General features: G+C 41.6%; 1 protein-coding gene across 2 annotated transcripts in view; it reads left to right on the plus strand.

The window, feature by feature from the left end:
• Window positions 1-21,638, plus strand: part of Masp1 (MBL associated serine protease 1) — a 63,943-nt gene that overhangs the window by 13,435 nt on the left and 28,870 nt on the right. For both annotated transcript variants that reach the window (XM_048346979.1, XM_048346978.1), the window contains exons 3-5: window positions 15,247-15,424; window positions 17,511-17,642; window positions 20,579-20,775. In XM_048346979.1, coding sequence (XP_048202936.1) covers window positions 15,247-15,424; window positions 17,511-17,642; window positions 20,579-20,775 — 507 coding nt within the window. The remainder of the gene's footprint in view (window positions 1-15,246; window positions 15,425-17,510; window positions 17,643-20,578; window positions 20,776-21,638) is intronic.

Genomic DNA, 21,638 nt, shown 5'->3' on the forward strand with positions numbered 1-21,638 from the left:
ATATATAGCTGATGTGCACTGAGTTCGGAATCTAGTTGCAAATGCTAGTCCAGATGTGTTGACAGGATGTAAAGAGCCATAGAAGTAAAATCTAGCTCTGCCACTGAATGAGATCCCTGAACCACATTTGTTTATCGCCTCTGCTTCATTAATGAAATAAAAATGTTCACAATGGATGAAATGTGCTACTCAGGTTGTGGGAGGACTTAAGTGAATGATGGCCTCAGGGGGAGTCAGTACAGCCTAAGGCCAGGACTGGTGGTTGGGCCCAGCATTCAGAGGGACAGACCAAAGACCAGTCCTATCTCTGTCTCTCACTGATGCCAGTGTTTTCACCTTTGCCTCTCTCCATTGTAGCATGAGGAACATAATAATTCCCTTCTCATGGGCTTATTGTGAATGCCAAATGAAGTAAATCCTGAAAGGCATCTGCCCAACACATATGTAACTAGCCCAGTAAGTGGTGGCAACAGTGGTGACAGTATGAGCAAGACTGCCTGCCTGCCTCAGCAGATGCTCTATGTATGTGAGCTCTCTCCTCTCCTGACTCTACCACTGCCAGAAAAGATGTAGACACCCTTGTTTATATTACTCTATGTTTTCAGCCTGTATTTGCAATGATTTCAAAGAATTCTTCACACACACGGGAGGCTGGTTATTGTTCCTAGATGTTCATTTTATAGCAGCTCCTGGGGAAGGGAAGTATTTACCTATCATCTCATTTGATTCTCATGGCATAGGAAGAGCAGAGATTGTTACTCACAGAAAAGGCCACTGAGGCACAAATAGATTTGTCCCAGTTTCTCCAGAAAAGCCAGGTCTTGACTCCCAAGGCATAGTTCTGTTTCTCTATGGGGCCACTCTCTGGCTGGTTCTATTCTGGAAGAGTTCTGCAAAGGCTCTTCCTATGCCTTCTTTTGGACAACATCATTTTGCCTGTCATAGTAATATTTAGCAAAATTGGTAAAAGGATCTCCATGATTCCCGCAGGTTCCTGTGTTGTATAGATTCTGTTAAAGAACTTACTCTTTTTTCCCGACTTTGAGAGGAAAATTATTTTTAGAGATGGAATCTGAGCAACCTAGTATGGGAAAACTCAATGGATTTGTCTGTGGTGTACAAGTTCTAAGAGTGAGTTCAAGGTAATTCCCATTACACTACCAGCCCCCTGAGTTCAAGACCCCTGTCCAGATTTTCTCAGTAGCAAACATAGTCCCGGGGACAAAGAAGGAAGGGCATGCATCAGCCCACAGAGTATGTAAAGGAAAGGATTCTGGCCTAGAAGTCAGCCTCTGACTCGTGATGAGACTTGAGCAAGTCACCAGTCCTTCTGGGCCTCAGTTTCCCATGAGGGAATTGGATTAGCTGGTCTCTGCAAGCCCTTCCAATTCTGACTATCACCCTCCCAAGTCCAGCCTAGGGCCTTGCTCCCAGGCCACAGGGGTCAATCTACATCCTGCTGTGTAACTGAGAGATAAGTACCTCTGACCTCAGCTCCTAATTTCTGTGGAGCTCTGTGTTTACTTAGAACATGCCCTCAACCTTCAGACAACTCTGACCTCAGCTACTGCAACTGCTCTGTTCATTCTCTGCAGCAGGCAGGAGGCCTTGGCCTCAGAAGGAAAAGAGAAGTGGATCCACATTTCTCATGAATTTCAATTGTAGTCCCCAGTGGGATGCTTCCCTCCAGAGACACCAATTCCAACTACTGCAGAAGAATCAGCAATTGAAAACGAGCTTCAGAAAAGGGTGATCAGAGCTCATTTTATGCAGGAAATCAAACATTTCCTGATGTGTGGGGAGAGGAAGAGGGCGATGAAACACAGAAAGAAGCTTCCAGGGTTGGAGCAGAGAATGCAAGTAAGCTCTCATCAGTGAGGGGTGGATGTGCTCCGGGAGGATGAGGGGCCTGTGTGTTTATGTGCACATGAGACCCTCTCAGAAACCTCTTAGTATAAAGTAGATCTTGAATTTGCTTTCCCTATAGAGGGTAAAGGTAGGAAAGGAAAGATACTCATTTATCCATGAATTATTTATAGAGTCCCTCTAATTTACTTATTAGAACTTCAGGTTGAGAAGTATGGAACACACAGAAATCTCTGTCACTATGGTGCTCACATCACAATGAGGCAAGCAGACAATAAATACTAAACCCAATCCGTAGCAAATTATGCCATAGCAAGTTCAAAGGCAAAGAAATGAAATAGAGAGGATCAAAGGGATTTGCATCAGTTGTGTTTTATGATTTCAATATAGTGCCCACTCTAGGTTTCATTGAGAGAGCAACATTTGAGCAGAGACATAGTAAAGATGAAGACATTAGTCTTATGCTTTATGGACCAAAGCCTTCTAATCAGAGAACCGGAAGTGTAGTCCGGAAATGGAAAAGTACCTACTGTGCTTGTAGAATGCAAGGGAAAGGATGACAGTGTGGCTGGAAGGAGAGGAATGGAAAGGAAGCTGCGAATGCAGGTGGGGAGTGGGAGGAGGCTGAGAAAAAGTTCCTACAAATTGTTACCAGGTGATGACTGACTTTATAAGATATGTCCATACCCCGTCTCCTTTGATATTCTGATTCTTATAGAACAATATTTATGTACATGATTTTATTTGTGTGTGTGTGTGCACACATACGTACGTGCATGCATGCAAGTGCAAAGGGCTTGAACTCAAGGCCTGGACATTGTTCCTTAGCTTTTTGTTCAAAGCTGATGTTCTACCACTTGAGCCACAGCTCCACTCCCGGCTTTTTGCTGGTTAATTGGAGATAAGAGTGTTACTGACTCTTCTGCTTGGGCTGGCTTTAAACCTTGATCCTCAGACCTCAGCCTCCTGAGTAGCTAGATGGCAGGCATGAGTCATTGGTGCCCACAAATGTCATGTTTGGGACAAGTAAGGCCTGGAGACACTGGGGTGTGTACTTGTAAATAATGATCAACTAGACTGGGGTGGGGAAGATAAATGAGAGAGAAGACATGAACCCAAGCACATCATTCACCATTGAGATACAAAGGACACCAATAGCCTGAAGGACATAAGTAAGAGGACTGTGCTAACATACTTAGGAAATGATGGTTTTATGTACTTTATTGGCTTCTAATGTAATTTATTTAATTGTAAGCTTATGAAACTTAATCTTCTAAGAATGTCTGTGCTTAGCAACAGAGTAGCAACATTTCTGAAAAGTTGACAATTGGCTCTTGTAAGCTAGAAGAAAATCCCCCAAGCTCCAGCACAGACCTGCCTAGGGTAGACTGAAATAACATGTGAGGGACAGAGTAGTGACCAGAACCTAGGGTCCTTTGGTCCTATTTCCTGTGTTCTTGAAAGATTTCCGGGCAAAGGTTTGAGGGTAGATTGAGACACGGTCCTGGATAGTGGTGGAGAAACATACCCCCTCACATAGTGTGGGAAGCTACCTTAGGATGATGCCTTCGGTGTTCGGTGCTCAGTACAGCTCACCACAGCCTTCCTTGTAATTCTAAGTGTGACACACCAGGCAGATCAGGCTGCAGAGGAACACAGCAACCTTTTGTTGTTGTTATCTTACCATCCTCAAGTTATTTTCCTGAACTGAACTGTTTGGAGCCCATCCCCAAACAGCTGAAGAGATTTGCATGTGAATGAGCTGTCCCAAAGTCCAAGAAGGTATGGGATAGGGGAGTCTGAGCCTTTCACAGGCACAAGAGTGTCTAACTCCTCCAGGGCCCTCCTCCTCTGCAGGAATTCCTGACTTTCTCTGCCTGCTGGGGAGACCCCAGGCCTCCTCTGAGATGGTAGGCACTGCTGGTTTCCCACCTGCGGGATGCCATTTCCCAGGCTCTGGGTGAGACCTCTTCCCTACCAGCTTTTTCTTCCTGAGAATGGGCCAACATGCCTGGCACCAGTGGATTTTTGTGCTCTCTGTAGCTGGGAGAACTTTCTTTCACAGGCCTCCTCATTCTGGTATCTAGCCTTTGCATGTACTTAATGCTTTATCATGGGCTCATACAGCTCAGTTAGGAGGGATTTTCTCCCTTGTGATTAACAAACAACAAATGAGTACACTGTTCTGCAAAGAGCAGGATATCTGGTCTTGGCTGTAACACTAACTGGCCATGATTTTGAGTGAGTGTCCATTTTTCCATATCTAAAAAAGAAAAGAAGAGCATATGTTTGTGAGCATTGAATGCCTTTCCCAGCTTTGACCACCTATATAGTTGTCTGATAGTAATTACGGAACCAGCCCACAAGTCCTATCTCAGATCTGCTACTCCTGGATTGCATATCTTTGAGGAATTCAGATACTATCTCTGTAGACTCAGAATTCTAATGTCTGCATCAAGTACTTTCATGACCTGCTTGCTGATAGAAGCAAATACAATAGAGATGATAATGTCCTATCCACTGGAAAGAGAGAGAGGTCATCATTGTTATCATCATCATTTAGTTTTTGTGGCCAGAAATGGAGCATCAACCTCCAGCACTTCTTGTCTAAAGCCACAGCTGTGCTCTTAGTATTTTTACATGCATGGCTTTGAAGAACGTGTGTGCGTGCACGTGCATGCGCGTCAGTGCCAAGACTGGGCACTGTCCTTACCTGCTTTGCTCTGACTACACTCTACCATTAGAGCCACAGCTCCACTTCTGGCTTTTGGGTGCTTAAAGATGAGTCTCATGTGTTTGCTTCCTAAACTAGCTGTGAATCATAGTCCTCAAATCTGAGCCTTCTGAGTAGGCCACCCTTGTAGGCATGATCTCCAATGATGTGTCTCTGTTTTTATTCTAGACCTAGATTCTTATCTTGTGTCTGACACCTTCCACCTTGGTGCTTTAATTGAAATTTGGGGCCATTCATAGAGTAGTATGATTGGGTCATCAACCTCTGGCGCAGCCCTTGGAAGTGAAGCAGAGAACAAAGGTCCCACCTGAGAGCGGAAGCCCTGGGCACAGAGCTGTCACTGGATTAACAGGACACACACACACACACACACACACACACACACACACACACACACCTACAAATATTTGTATTAGGGACCACCTAAACTCAGTGTGATATCATTTTAGCTTGATTACATCTCCAAAGACCAATTTCCATATAAGTTCACATTCAGAGACGCCAGGAGTTAGGACGTAAACATATATCTGGGGAGAATACAATTCAATCTACAACGCAGAGTTTCATTTTCCCAATGTCCAACAGTTGGTAAAGACCCTGGGCAGCCCACACCCAAATGAGTTCCACATGGTCCAGTCCCTGCTGATCCCAAACTGCATCTTAGGAAACAAAAAACTGAAGAAACGGAAAGCAAGTCACAATTTCACTCACTCTCACTCTCTGGAGAAACCAAACAAAAAAGGCTGAGGTGTTCTTATTTCAGTCTTTCTTATAATCTCTCTCTCTGGCCTCCAGTCTAAGAAACTCTTCTATCTTAATCTTTATACCTATTCAATTACTCCTTGGATTTTTTACCACTCTGCAGAAGACAGAGTAAAATATCTTTAGGATCAAGTTTATTTTTAAATATAAATACAGAGGAAAAAGAAAACATACCTTTGATTCCAGTAGTTATTGCTAACAGTTTACACTAATTCCTTGTGTTTTCTGTTTTCAGTGCATGCTTTCAGCATGTTTGACTATATAATTACACAATTAAAATGTATAAAATTATGTAACTATAACATTGTATGAAATTTTATTTAAATTTTATACAATTGTATAGTTATAAAATTTTACAATTTTTCCTACTGTTTCACTTACTAAATATCTTTGCCAAGTGCTATTACCTCAAACCTGTGATCCTAGCTCCTCAGGAGAAAGAGATCTAACAATCACAGTTCAAAGCCAGGCCAAGTACAAAAGCCCATGAGATTCTTATCTCCAAGTAACCACCAAAAAGCAGGAAGTGGAGCTGTGGCTCAAGTGGTAGAGAGCTAGCCTTAAGCCAAAAAACAAACAAACACCCCTAAACAAAACAACCTAAGGGACAATGTTCCTGAGTCCAAGCCCCAGGACCAGCTCATACATATACATACACATATGCATACACATAAACACACGCATACACATACACACACATCTCCTACCAAGAATACTTGCAGATTATTTATACTCTCCATTAATGTCTGCCAAGTATTGACTAAATTAACTACCATAAATATCTTTGTTCATAAAAGCTTTTTTCCTGTTTGTAATATTTTTCTGTAAATTATATTTCCAGGTACAAAATCAAGACACTTTTTTTACTTTATCTCTTTTTTGTGTGTGTCAGTTCTAGAGCTTGAACTCAAGGTTTCTTGCTCTCATTTGGCCTTTTCACTTAAGACTGGTGCTCTACCACTTAAACTGTACCTCTACCTCCAACATTTTGCTGGTTAAGAGTCTCACAGACTCTTCTGTCTGGGTTGGCTTTGAACTTCAGATTTCAGCATCCTGAGTAGCTAGGATTACAGGAATAAGCCACCCGCACCTAGCAAGGATATGGCTTTTAGGGACTACTGTTCTTTGTTCAGTAGTCTCTGAACCCCAAAGAAAAGTTCTTTGTGATCCATATACACTATATCTTTTTCCCCCTTCATGATATAAGCATAAGATAACCACAAAGAACTCTCTCTAATGAATGACTTAAAAGGCCAACAACTATTTCCTCCAGAGTAATTCTAAAATTGATCCAGGTATATGCTGTGTTCTCCAGAAACCAGGGATATTCCTTGATGAGAGTCCAGTTCTGTTCCTTGGGAATGGTTCCCAGTCCACTGCTCTCTGTGACTCTGGACCCTTGCTTTGGCTTTGCCTTTTGGCTTCTTAGCTTCGTCTTGTAAGACATTCTCTTCCATGAAGTGGCTCATGTTTGCCAGTGAATGCTCCTTTCAACCCTCTTGCTACACATAGGCACCTGGGCCTAAAGGCCTCTGCACATTCTGAACTGTCAATTTTTCCAAGTTCATGCATTTCCTTTAAAGCTCTTTTCAGTATATAAGAATATGATTCTCTTCTTTAGAGCAAATGATGACAAAAGAAAAACCACTCTGTTCTATAGGGTATGTCAGGGCCCTAAAATTCTTCAATACTTTTTCATCTCACTGACAGGGAGTACTAGGAACTGCCTTGAATTTTCTGGGTTTTAACAAATGTAACAGCCACACTTTTAATTTGACATTTTCCCTGAAGCTGAGTAGCTGATAGCTGTGAGCCACTGATGCCCAGCCATTTTTTTTTTTCCTTCTTAAAGTCATTTGGGAAGACTGCTTTTCAACCAAACTATCCCTAGGCCCTCTGGATGTCCTTTAAGTTCTGCTTGCACAGCAAAGTCTGGAAATGTTATACACAGCAAGCAGTGTATGCTGTCACACTTGGCCTTCTGTCCAGAGGTCTTCTTAACCATACCCACAAGTCCATTATGAACATTTGCTTTACCTCCAAGCTGCCATAGGCAAGTTTGTGAATTGTCTCACCACCACAGAAATCCATTGGCTTTCTCCCAAGAATTTCTTCACTGATGTTCTACCACCTGCTTATTGGCCCACCTGAAAACAAGGCCTTGAGTTCTTGCCTTTGATGACTGCAGCAGCACTTACTCTGCTACCAACAACCAATTAATTCAATCAGGCAAATAGTCTCCAAAGTGTTATTAGATAATATATATTCATGAATTCATAAAATCAGAGAAAGAGTTGATGAAGTTCAAGTTGGAGGTGGGCAAGTTAGCGGATCACAGAAAAAGGTTCTCCTGGAGCCCTAGCATGGGTGGGAAGGTTGGCATTTGCAAGAGAATATGGTAAGTTTTTTAGAAGTTTGAAGGGGTCTATAAATGTAAAATACTTAGAAAAAGGTCTATGAAAGCTGTTGATTGAGAGAACCTCTACCACCTCCGTGGATGCACACACATGCCACGCAGTGGTCATCAGTAGCTACTATGGGCAGCCAGTAGTTACAGGAAAGAACTGGATACAGGGAATGAGAACACAAGTTATTGCCTACATTTGCCTAAAACAACTTTCAGACCGTAATACCTACTGCCTTCCACTCTTCCACAAATTCCTCTAACTTAAAACTGTAAATGGAAAGAAAATTCTGGCTTATATACTTACAAAACTAACTAAACTATAAATAAAATAATGCCACACTCTTCCTGAATGCCTGCCTAAATATAATCTAAACTCATTCTTCACAGGCCCAAAGTAGATTGCAGAATGACTCCAGGGTGTAGCTTGTGAGCAGGCACAAGCCAAGCCGTGAGACATCTCCACTACAGAAGAGCCTTTGCTTTTCCAATGACTTAAAAGAGTTCTGGCCAGGGAGTCAAGAACACTTGGAGAAGCTTTGGCCAGGAAGTATGGATGCTGCAAATTGTGGACCTAGATCCATCACTTACTACATTCTTGTTTCACTAGATAATTTATCACTTGGTTCATTTAAATTATCTGGGCTTTGACTTCTTCATCTACTAAAGGAGAAGAATCACTCTTGGGCTACTTTCTCCCTACCATTGTTGGAGAAACTGATTGGTAGGTAGCCTGGCAGGCAGCCACAAATTTGTGCATTGAAATCCTGCTTCCCACCTTACAGCTGGTTTATTTTTTTTTTCCTTGTTGATATTTCTTTTTTTTTATTTTTTTATTATTAATTGAACATAAATTTTTTACAAGGTGTTGTGCAAAGAGGGTGCAGTTACATAGTAGGGCAGTGTGTACATTTCTTGTGATATCTTACAACCTGTTTTTCCATCCCTTGTCTAGGTCAGGTAGACCCATATGCAATATACAATGTATCAAGCACATATACAGTGTTCACAGACTTGGTCTCTACTGTCTCTCCGTCTCCCTTTGTTAACAGTCATATATCAGGGAGATCATGCCCCTTTGTTTTCTGTGTTCTAGGCTTGTCTCACTCAACATTATTTGTTCGAGTTCTGATCATTTCCCTGTGAATAACAATATTTCACCATTCCTAATCGCTATGTAGTATTCCATTGTGTATAAGTACCATATTTTTTGGATCCATTCGTCTGTGGAGGGGCATCTGGGTTGTTTCCAAATTTTGGCTATTGTGAATTGTGCCATGATAAACATGGAAGTACAAATGTCCTTTTGATATCTTGGGGTTTGCTGTTTAGGATAGATGCCTAGGAGTGGTATGGCTGGGTCATAGGGTAGGTCTATATTGAGCTTTTTGAGAAACCTCCATACTGTTCTCCAAAGTGGTTGTACTAATTTGCACTCCCACCAACAATGGAGAAGGGTTCCTCTTTCCCCACAGCCCCTCCAGCATTTGTTGTTGCCTGAGTTCAGAGTATAGGCCATTCTAACTGGGGTGAGGTGGTATCTCAGGGTTGTTTTTATTTGCATTTCCTTTACTAGCAGGGATGTTGAGCATTTCCTCATGTGTTTCTTTGCCATTTTTATATCTTCTCTTGTGAAGTCTCTCTTTAGCTCTTTTGCCCATTTCCTAATAGGTTTATTGGGCTTGGAGGGGCTTAGTGTTTTGAGTTCTCTGTAGATGACAGATATCAGGCCTTTGTCTGTTGCTGTGCTGGTACAGCTGGTTTATTTAATGTACGGTAATAATGGTGTGTTAGAACACACTAGTATATTTCTGGGCACTGGTGAATCATGCTTGTAATCGTAGCTTCTCAGGATGCTGAAATATAAAGATTGAGGCTCAAAGCTGGACCAAACAGGAAAATCTGAGACTCTTATTCCCAATGAGTCCCCCAAAAGCTGTAAGTAGAGCTGTGGCACAATAGGTAGAGTACTAGCCTTGAGCAAAATGCTAAAGGACAGTGCCTGGGCCCTGCGTTAAAGCCCTAATACCAGCGTGTGTTCAAGCACACACAGACAACACACACACACACACACACACATGCACACGCACACACACACACACACACACAGAGAAGGGGAGAGAAGGAAAGGGGAGAGGAGGAGAGAGGGGGGAAGGGGAGGGGCGGGGGAGGGGAGGGGAGGAGAGGAACTAATGTGTTAGGCTTGGAAGGGCTCAGGGTTCAGCAAGTTCAAATTCCTGTTTTGCTATTAATCAATGCAGTTTTGCAACTGTTGTGCACAAATGGAGAGCAGCCTTAGCTAACTTTCCACAGAAATGTGGCCAACATCTTGCTGCCCTGCCTTAGTTTTCTTTAGGATATTTGTGTTTGGAAAAAAAACACAGTTGCTGGACTCTTTTCCAGATCACTTATTTTCCCAAATCACTTATCCTCAACAGAGCCTTTTCCTACACCAGCTGGTTGGACATTGGGTGATGTGGAACTTGGTTGAACAGCCCACACCTTCACTATTCTCACTGCCTAGATGCTCTTTCTACCAGGTCAACATTTCACCCTCCCCTTCTTCCACCTGCCTAAATCTTATTCCAGTGCCATTCCTCAGCTCAAAAGACATTCTTCTTCCTAAATGCTGGAGATCAAACTCAGGGCATATGCTAGGTGAGTACCTAACCACTGAACTACATCCCCAACCCCTAAATGTTTCCTGATCCTTCTCAACCGTGTGAAATGCTGTCTCCCATCAAGCCCCAATGCTAACTATCTTTCATTGCATTTACCATATTTTGACAAAACCCCAACATACACATTGGAATACTTATCTTGTTTTCCTTGTGAACATTACATTCCCAGAGACAAAGGACCTCTGTATTAAGTTCATGCCACCAAATAAGTTATATCTGGAATTCTCTATGTTATGGTGGAGACAGAACTTGGTGCATCAACAGTTGTGGAATTGAGTTAAAAGAAGCATACTGATGACATATGACCACTTGTTGGTACCTTAAACAGCAATAGTCTACACAGACAAAGATGCCCCACAGTAAGAAATAGAGAAAGCAAGAGTAAGTATAGGACCCTTCACCACAAGGGTCTCTACTGTTAAGAATTTTTGTGTTTTCCCTTCACAAGTTCACTCTACCATGCTGATATGATGACCCCAGAGATGGAACATTCCAGACAACAGCCAGAGTTCCATCCTTCTATACAAGGAGCCAAAAGATCTCTGTAGAACTTTAGAACCCAGCTCAGGGGATGTGAAATACCCACCAGGGTTGGTGACCCTTATGTTTGGGTTATGGCTGGAGCTGACACTGAGCCACATCCTTTCTGGGAGAAAATCCATGCTCTCAAGATAAGGTTTCAACAGGCTCTTGAGGCAGGAAACTTGTTTGGCCAAGTGTCTGTGTCTTTTGTCATGCACTTACTTTCTGGGCTTGTCCTTCCCTTCTCTACCCTCCAAAGAGTTCCCAAAGCTAATATCCAAAAGTTATCACTCTACCCTTATGCAAGCCACTTCCCCTTTCTGAACCAGTTTCCTCTAGAATAAGGGAGATTGAAATAATTCTCAGAGGTCTCTCCCAGCCCTGATATTCACCGATTCTATTCTAGGCTACACACTGAGTTTCCAGGGCTCCAAGCTACTATCCTCTTCTCCAGTTCTAAAAGTGTATATGACTCAGTTTTGCCGTGCCTCTCACCTGGGCATGCTTCCCTGATCTCTGGAACAGTTTGTCTCTGCAGATAATGACTATATATCTGTCATCCTGAAAAGGTCGACAAGCCCACAAAGTGTAAGGAGGGAAGAAAATCATCATCACACACCCACAGGAGGTCTCTCTCCCATCAAAACAATCTCTAGTTGATTTCATTTTAAAGTGTCTCTGTTTCAGGTGCTACAAAACCCAAGAAGGCATGGCTTTGCTCCAGAGGAAGGTTATAGCATGGAAGTTGATGTGGCTGGAACTGTTAATGCTCCAGGCTTGAAAATTAATCAGTAACTGATTTTTTATTATATAGCTATGGGTCACAAGCTGAAGTTCATCAAGCTCATCAACAGACCAGCCATATTTGTATGTTGAAACTCCAGTTCACCATGTTATGAGTTCATTTATTTAGCATATAGCAATTGTGGCTCATTAGACCACGAGTATGTTAGGCTTGGAAGGGAGTTCAGCAAGTTCAAACTCCTGTTTGATGGAGAAGGGATAGCTGAGATGGGGGTTGGTAATAGAGAAGCTTGTGGTAAAATGAGGGATAGGACCCTGGGCTTTGTACACTTTACACCAAAGCAGAGGTCAGCAGGATAGCTCTCTGTTCATATGATTATGAAAATCTCAAGTTCTCACTCAAAATCTATTTAGCCTCTCTCTCTCTCTCTCTCTCTCTCTCTCTCTCTCTCTCTCTCTCTCTCTCTCTCTCTCTCTCTCTCTCTCATTTTCTTCCTTTAGTGTTGGGAATTAGACTCAGGGCCTCTACCACTTGCTTTTGTTCTTTTGCTTTTAGGGTGTGGGGGTGTGGGGGTGTGGGGGGTGGGGGGGTGGGTGTGTTTTGTTTTTCTGATAGGGTCTTGTGCTTTTGCCTATGTTGTCCTAGGACTGATATCATCCTACTTCTTCCTCCAAATTAGCTGGGACTATTGGCATGCACTACCATGCCTAGCTTGTTTTTGAGTTAAGATCTCATGAACTTCTGCCTGGGCTGGCCTTGAACCACAGTCCTCACAAGCTCTATCCCCTGAATTGTTGGGACTAGAGATGTGTGAAACAATACTCTTGGCTTATTTTCCTTTTCATTAAATTTCCACATAAGCAGTTTAAGTGGTTCCAAATTCATGATACACTAAAAATAAACAGAAAAGGGCAGCTATGAGACTGATGAAAGACAGAAGGAAACAGAGCAGTCCATAAAGGAGACTTAAGAACTGCATAGGCATGTAGCCTGACAACATCGCATGGAGGAACTAAATATCCCCCAGGGTCTCACTTAAATATACTATCACAAAAGTTGAAATTCATAATGATACCCTGGATCACAACGAAAAGGTTAATGTGTTTCATTTAAGACCATAGGGACTTATATTAAGCACTTTTGCAACAGAAGCATTATACCTAGAAGGAAAACAATATTTAAAGAGTTTAGCTATCTGGGAAACTCAGCTATCCAAAATAACATTGCAGCTGGGATGCTGGAGAAAGTGGCTTGTCAGAAAGGCACATTGTACAGTAAGGATCTGTGGAGAACAAATAGCAAAGCCCTGACCTCATCTTCTGTTTACATGTCCATTCCCAGCCTTAGTGATTAATTGTTCTTGTGTGTTGTTGCCAGAGCGAATTGTTTTTCTTTAAAAACTCCTTCTTATTTTAAATAAATAAACCATTAGTTTTGAAACAGAAGTGTCAAATGTCAAGATACTCTGACATACTAAGCTAATGAACTGAACAATGAATTTTGGAGAGTACAAGAGATCCAGCCTTTGAGAAATTTCCTTTAATCACTTTGAAGGGCAGTAGAAACCACTGTTGGTAAGATTTTTCTCATGAGTCTTGAGTACAAAAGCACTCCAGAGATGACAAACAGAAATGCAAGCTTGAAAGAATTGAATTAGGAGTAAGAAGATAAAGAGATGGGTAGATCATATTTGCAGTCAAAAGTTTCTCCAAACCACTTCCTAAACCAGACACAGAAAATCCAGCTGAGAAGATCTTGTCTCCTCTCTGCTTTGCACTCTCAATTCACACAGGACTTGTGGATCTTTCAAAATGTAGAATTACTTTAGCAAGTGGAAATTTTGTTTTGCATCTAGTCTCAGCACATCTATAAGTTTTTTGGATGTTGCAAATAAGTTCTGTATTTTTCTTTCTTTGTGACAGTCATAGGGCTCAAAGTCAAGGCCAGGGGGCTATCCTTGAGCTTTTTTATTTTTATTTTTTTGCCAGTCCTGGGCCTTGGACTCAGGGCCTGAGCATTGTCCCTGGCTTCTTTTGTTTGTTTGTTTGTTTATTTATTTATTGAGCCACAGCGCCACTTCTGGCCATTTTCTATATATGTGGTGTTGGGAAACTGAACCTAGGGCTTCCTGTATTAGAGGCAAGCACTCTTGCCACTAGGCCATATTCCCAGCCCCTCCTTGAGCTTTCTTATTCCAGGCTTGCCACTACCTACCACTTGAGCCACAGCTCCACTGCTGGCTTTTTTGATGCTTAATTGGAGATAAGAATCTTATATACTTTCCTGCCCAGGATGGCTTCAAACTGAAATCCTCAGATCTCAGCCTCCTGAATAGCTAGGAGTGAACCACCAGCACCAGATAATTTCTTCTTCTTTGTATTATAATTAATTAATTTGTTTTCCCAGTCCTGGGGCTTGACCTAAGGGTCTGGGCTCTGTCTCTGAGCTTCTTTTGCTCAAGGCGAGAGATCTAACACTTGAGCCACAGCACCACTTCCAGCTTTTTCTGAGTAGTTTGGTGGAGATTTGAGTCTCTCAGATTTTCCTGCCTAGGTTGACCTGGAACTCCAGTCCTCAGATCTCAGCTTCCTGAATAGCTGGGTTTACAGGCATGAGCTACTACTGGCTCAAAGAAATTCTCAAAGAAAAACAAAGAAATAATTTTTTGAGACAATTTATTTTTAAGAGTACCTATTAAATAGTCATGATTATATGACTTCTTGTTCAAACGTGCTCAGTGTCTTCTACTTACAGAATTAATGATGTTTAAGGTCAACCACTATCTACTTTCCACATAGTTTCCAAGCACATCTCCTCCTACAATCTCCTCAGACTTTCTGGCTTCTCCTAGCTTTGAGATGGACCTTGTACTTTTAGTTCTCATTAACAAATATTTATAAGTAAGTACTCTGTGCTGGGTCCTATTCTTGGTCTATGAAGAACAGTCCTAATTTCCTGGACCCTCTTTGTTCTGGTAGAGGGCTTCACCTTGAGTGATTCTATTGCAGTGCTTGTCGGGCTGTATAATAGCTCTGTCTGTGTCTGCTCCTCAAGCTGAATACTGCCTTCCTAAGGCCCACAGAACTATATCATATCTCTCATCACCCCATCACATACCGTGTCCAGTGACAAGCACATACTGGATGCTCCATGAATGACATATTGTGTCTTCAGTCTCTTTTCTTTATAAATGCAGTAAATGGCTGTTACGTATAGAATTCACCTGCAAGGTTATCTTGCTCTTTTGGAATAAGAATTTGTTTTTTTATGATTAAGTCACTTGGTTGGCAACAGGAATGACAAGTATCAAGGTACTTCTGATGGAACACACAAAATGAATGAAATGAATCAGATGGTCCCATTGGCTTACTTTGTAACATGTCTTTCTCAAATCCAAGAGTCCCTAATTCCTTTTCTTTGAGTTTCCCTACTCTAACTAATGGGCATGCCATTCCTTTTGATTCCTGGAGATTATGAGAGAAGCCCAGATGGGAAACCACTCATCTTGTTCCTTTTCACTTTGACCTCAAAGGTAGAGGCTGAAGACCAGGTGCTGGCAACTTTCTGTGGCCGGGAGACCACAGATACAGAGCAGACCCCCGGCCAGGAAGTGGTCCTCTCCCCTAGCTTCTTCATGTCCGTCACTTTCCGGTCAGATTTCTCCAATGAGGAGCGATTCACTGGCTTTGACGCCCACTACATGGCTGTGGGTAAGTTGGGAGTCGGAGTGGCTTTTCCTCAGGTCTTTTTCTCTAAAGATGAAACTGCCTCATATCCTCTCCTTGACAGTGAACACCTACATTCTCACCACACTAAACTCTACTTTGGTGCCTTACTACATTTGCTCCATTGTATATCTACCCATATATCTACTATCGAACCAACAATCCATCTTTCTTGAGACATTTCAAAGCATTAGCAAAGGTTAGAATCCTTCTTCCTAAATACTTCAGATGTACATAAAATATGTATAGTTCAATATCTATTCATGGTTCCTTTTCTTGTAATGTGAAGTTTACATACAATAAATTTTAAGTATACATTTGTTGAATTTTGAAAATTTGGTTTTTGCAGGTAACCCAAAACCCTAATAAGATTTGAACTTTACCATTAGCACATAAAAATTCCTTCATATGCCTTCCCAATCAATTTCTGCTCTCAATTCCATAGAAAACAATAATTCTGATTTTCTCATGCTACAAGTTTAGCTTTACATTTTCCAAATCTTTACAAGAATGAACATGCTGGGAATATGTTTTTGGAGTGAAGATTCTTTTAGTTAGCATGATGTTTCTGAGATGCGCTTATGTTGATTTATGCATCAGAAATTACTACTTTTCTCGATAGGGAGATGTTCCATTGTATGAATCCACTATAATTTCTTTTTAATCCATTTCTCATTGAGGGAAACCTGGGCTCTATCAATTTTTGATTCTTCTACTTACAGAATTAATGATGTTTAAGGTCAACCACTATCTACTTTCCACATAGTTTCCAACACATCTCCTCCTACAATCTCCTCAGACTTTCGTAGTTTCCTCATTCATAGTTTCAATGAACATTCTTGCACAAGTCTTTCTGTGAACACATATTTCCATTTCTATTGGGAAAATATCTAGGAATCATATTGTTGGGTCATAGGGTAGATTTGACATATAAGAAATTTTACTTATATAAGGATTTTTCAAACTTTTCTGAAGCAATTCCATCATTTTTCCATCTGCCCACCAATGTATGAGAATTCTGCCGGCTCCATATCCTTGCCAATGCTAGAGATTGTCAATTTAAAATTTTTTAACCTCTCTGGAGGGTATGTTTAGTACTACCTCAACATGACTTAAATTGTATTACCCTGCTGACCAGTGATGGCAACCATCTTTTGCATGTGTTTCTTGGCTATTAATATGCCTCTTTAAGAGAAATGAATATTCATATGCCTAGGACAGGGACTAAGCCATTTTAGTTGCTTGGGAAGAAAGGCAACAAGGAGTACAAGTTAGAGGACACACTCTGGAGCCATCCCACCCAGGGCATCTAGGTTCTAAATTTCACCATCTACAGTCTGAGGATGGGAATGGCCCTGATAACTAAGAATATTGTGTGGCTCAGTACTGCCACTGTCAAATGATAATGCTTTTTATCAGAACCTGGTTTTCTGTAACCTTGGGTAAGTTGCCTAACTTCTCTGAGTCCTAGTTTCTTGCTTTGTAAAATGAAAACAAAGGCTGCCTCTAGGTTTTATATAAATGAAAGAATGTATGAGCCTTCCAGTCCAATAATTGGCTCTAACAAAATGGTCTATAAATACATGCATCCCTAAGCGAAATGAACTCCAAGTAATGAAAACAAGTGGTTTCTCCTTATTTTCAACATACCATGTGAAATTATGCCCTTTTTCTTTTGTCATTCTTTCCCGTGGTTTTACCCTTGATATCACTGTAACTGATTTTAGTACCCTGGATATTGTATATTTGTGTATTGGAACTAGGGAAGGGAAAGGAAATACCAAAATCAAGAAACAAAGGATAAAAAGACAAACCAATGCAACAGCAGAACATACAAAACTATATGGTGTAAACCAATGGTACTAAAACTCATAGGGGAGTGGAGAATAGGAGGGAATGGGGAAGGGGAGGCAGGGGAAAAATGAGGGAGGAGGTAACAAGTTGGATAAGAAATGTACTCACTGCCTTATGTATGAAAATGTCACCCCTCTGTACATCACTTTAACAATAAAGAAATGGGGGAAAATGCATGCGTCCATCACTTGACTAAGAGGCTCTACCTGCACTGCAGATGTGGACGAATGCAAAGAGAGGGAGGATGAGGAGTTGTCCTGTGACCACTACTGCCACAACTACATTGGTGGCTACTACTGTTCCTGTCGGTTTGGCTACATCCTCCACACAGACAACAGGACCTGCCGAGGTAGGGTCCTGGGATAATTCTGTAAAGCACCATGATACACTACCTTTAGCAATAAGACTAGAAGAAAGGCAAATATGCAGTAGGAATCAGGTCAAAGACTTACTACAGATAGTAAATGTTGGGGCTGGGAATATGGCCTAGTAGTAAAGTGCTCGTCTCAGATAGTAAATGTCTTACCTGGAAATATGGCATCCAGGTCTCAGAAGAACACAGGTGGGAAGTTCAGACTATCAGGTCACCTTTTCCAACTGAAGGCTACTACATTGACCACGTTAAGGGAAAGCTTGGTTTCCTAGTCCTTTTTGAGCCAGAAACTATGCCTCACCCACAGGTTCCCTCGCCTTAGTCCCTCTTTAGCATAGAGAACCTCGTTCTAAAGGACAAAAAAGGAGAGAAGAAAAGGCAAAGATAGAGACAGTAAGAAATCTTTCCATTCCTTCTATCTCCCTTTGTTTCCATTTTCCACCAACATGGTTCCTTTTTGTAGACTCGGATTGGATCAGAGATGGAGACATGAAAAGACTTAGTTTCTCTGTAGGAATAGTGTCTCCTGTTGGTGGGGTAACAGCTGCATAAACTGTTAGATGACATAAACGCTTATTTATTACATGTATGTAAAGGAAATATGGTCACAGCATAGTCAGACTTGGGCTGTCCTGGAGAAATGGACAAATGTTTGTCAGAGATGATGATCATTGACAAAGATTAACTAAAGTAGGGGAAAGAGGACACTGCACACAGGAAGAACAGCTTCTGCAAACATTCATAGGTGTTATAAAACTTGAGATATTTGGGGAACTGCTAGTTGACTAGTGTGACCTAGGGTGAGAGAGCTTGCCTCCAATTTGATTGGAAACTGAGTGAAGGGTTGCTAAAGGAGGGCAAGACTGGAGACAAGAGGTCTTTGTTTCCTTTCTTCAAAATCTGCTGCTTGTAATATAGGTATTCCTATATTGCCCATCAATATAAAGTAGTGGATTAGGGTACTTTTGCCTGACTCATACCTGATAGAAGCAACTTAAGGAGGAAAGATTTGTTTTGCTCATGGTTTCAGTCCATCATGGCAAAGAGGGCAGGGATGGTGGAGCAGAGTAGTTCACATAATGGTAGACAGGAACCAAAGCAGAGATTTAACAGGAAGTGGCCAGAGCAAGATAAAACCTCTGAGGACACGCTCCCAGTGACCTACTTCCTCCAACAAGGCCCCACCTTCCACAGTTCCATCACCTCCCAACAACAGTCTGTTCAAATTGTGATTTTAGCAATGGATTAAACAATTGATTAGATCAGAACCTTCACTATCTAATAATTTATGAAAACACTTTCAGGACACCCTCAGAGATGTGCTTTACTACTCACCCAAGCATTTTTCAAGGCAGTCAAGGTGATCATCAAGGTTAACCATCAAAAGCATTATAAAACAGAAACACAGACACATTAGCAATTGCCTTACTCTGCAGCTGTGTCTCAGTGGTAAGAATATCTATACCACAAGTGTTAGTCTCTGGGTTCCAACTCTAGTACTGCCGAAACAAAAAAATAATTGTCTTGAAGAGGGTTATATTTTCTATTGTTTACATTTAGTAAATATGTATTGATTATCTACTGTGTACTGAATGCATGAGAGCTAAAAGCTCAAGCAGGTTGAACAAGAATCCTTGCTTGATGTTTGGTTTTGTGCCTGACCCTCAGGAGACCTTTTTAATCTTTTCTTTTTGGTTACCATAGACATATATGTCTGTAGATTATATGTGCATTGTGCAAGAAATGATTTTATCCCTTTGGGATGAGAGTAACCCCATAAGAATGCTTAGGGTAGAAAATAAAAACAGATGGGGATTCAGGAGACCTTGATCTAGACCTCTTTCAGCAATTCATTGCTCTGGGACTTGAAGTTAGTCATGACTGCTTTTCTGGGCTACAGTTTTCTCATTTGCAAATGAGCAAGAGGAACAAAAGGCTTAGAAAGTGTGGACTTGCCAGCACTAGAATGGGTCAGCCTAAGGCCAAAGTTCAACAGCAAATAAAGGCACAGTAGGGTTAAGTCAGGGCCAGGATCCCAGGACTTTGAGTCTTTGGTGACTGTAACAACAGTGGAGAACAAAAGCAGAGGCCCAGAGATCATAGAAGGTATTTAGTGAGGACAGAAAAAAAAAAAAAATCAACAAATGAGTATATGACATTGCGTCAAGTGGTAGACAACACTGTGAAGCACAGAAGGGAAATGGCTAGAGAAAGAGGGTGTGGGACCTTGCATTATGTGAGAGTCAAGGAAGACTTTGAAGTAGGGTGCAAGGGGCTTACATCTATAATTCTAGCCACTCCAAATCTCAGCTGGAAGCTAGCCAGAGCAGATAAGTCTATGAGATTATCTCCAATTAACCAGCAAAAAGCCAGAAGTGAAGCTGTGGCTCAAGTAGTAGAGCAGCCTTGAGTGAAAAAGACAAGCAAGAGGCCCTGAGTTCAAGCCTGAATACTAGCATACACAGACACACACACACACACACACACACACACACACACACACACACACACAGGATCTTGAGCAGCAAACTATTGATGTCTTTGTGAAAGAGAAATCAAAGGCAAAAAGGCCAAAAAAAGAATATATATGATCATGCCATCTCAAAACTCTCCCTTTTAGAGTCCCTGCCCAGTCCCCAGGTTCCAGAAAAATATCCTGGGAAAGAAGGGTCATCACAGAGGGTAAACAGCTCTGTACAGAGAAATAGTCTCAGCTGGAGTCTTGGCAGACAAATTACTTGGTTTGTGACCATCCACAGATCATTTATTTTCATGGGGCTTCAGTTTGTCACCTATTATAGGGAGATGATTCCTTCCCTGCTTACCTCATGGGGACACAGAAATGTACGGTGGGCAAGAGCTTTCTGGGGCTGTGATGGTGTTATCCCATTTTCTCTGCTGTTTCCCCACAGTGGAGTGCAGTGATAACCTCTTCACCCAGATGACTGGCATGATCACCAGCCCTGACTACCCTAACCCTTACCCCAAGAGCTCCGAATGTCTTTACACCATCAATCTAGAGGAGGGTTTCATAATCAGCCTACAATTCGAGGACACTTTTGACATTGAAGATCATCCTGAGGTGCCCTGCCCCTATGACTACATCAAGGTGAGCTTGCAATGGACATTTGTCCTGGGGTTGCTGGAAAATCTTGGCTGAACCAGCAACATTGATACCCTACCTATTTCACCTTCTGATAGGATAGAGAGTTAAACCAATAGCTTTCTAACAACTCATTATTTAAAGTAACATCTTGATCAGATCTACTGTAAGGATCTTTCCCAGTCAAAACTAGCTCTTTGGCTACCTCCCTGCTTGTTGGGAAGGTTCATTAGGGCAAGTTGGGGGAGGGGGGGGTGTCAGACTCCCACTCAGCTGTGGGACTCTGTCCTCTAACTTATACTTGGTTTATTTGCTGCTATTGCCATCTTGAGCTTTTAATATGTTTTGAACAAGGAGTCCACATTTTCATGACAAACTAGACCTCACAAATTCTGCAGCTGATTCTTCTTGAAGGAATTATTCAAAAGGCAAATAAAGAGGAGAAAAATGATACAGCCCAATCACCACTGAATTTCAAATGATTTCAATAGTATAGGTGTGATGCAAAGGCAATTTCAGCCATGTCTAGAATAGTGGAGGAGATAGTTCTTAGATATATAGGAAGGAGAATGAGCTATTCTTAGTGACTTTCTAAAGCATGTAAGTTGAGTTGCCTAATTGTGGTCTGATCTCAGAAGAAATGCTGAGCTGGTGAGGAAGTAGGGTGCTATCAAGTATACAAACAGATGCTTCTTTAACCCATGTGGACAGTGACCTCTTCTAGAGAGAAAAACAAGCAGAAACTAGAACACAGTAAGTTCTGAGAGTTACACAAAGGAAAGAGAGCCGTGAATGAGATCAGAAAGAGCCATAAATGAGTTGCCCACAAAGGGAGTTGTCATTAGTAGGAGAAACAGTAAAATCAAAAT

The sequence above is a fragment of the Perognathus longimembris genome, chromosome 5 (genome assembly GCF_023159225.1).
Source record: "Perognathus longimembris pacificus isolate PPM17 chromosome 5, ASM2315922v1, whole genome shotgun sequence".
NCBI lineage: Eukaryota > Metazoa > Chordata > Mammalia > Rodentia > Heteromyidae > Perognathus > Perognathus longimembris.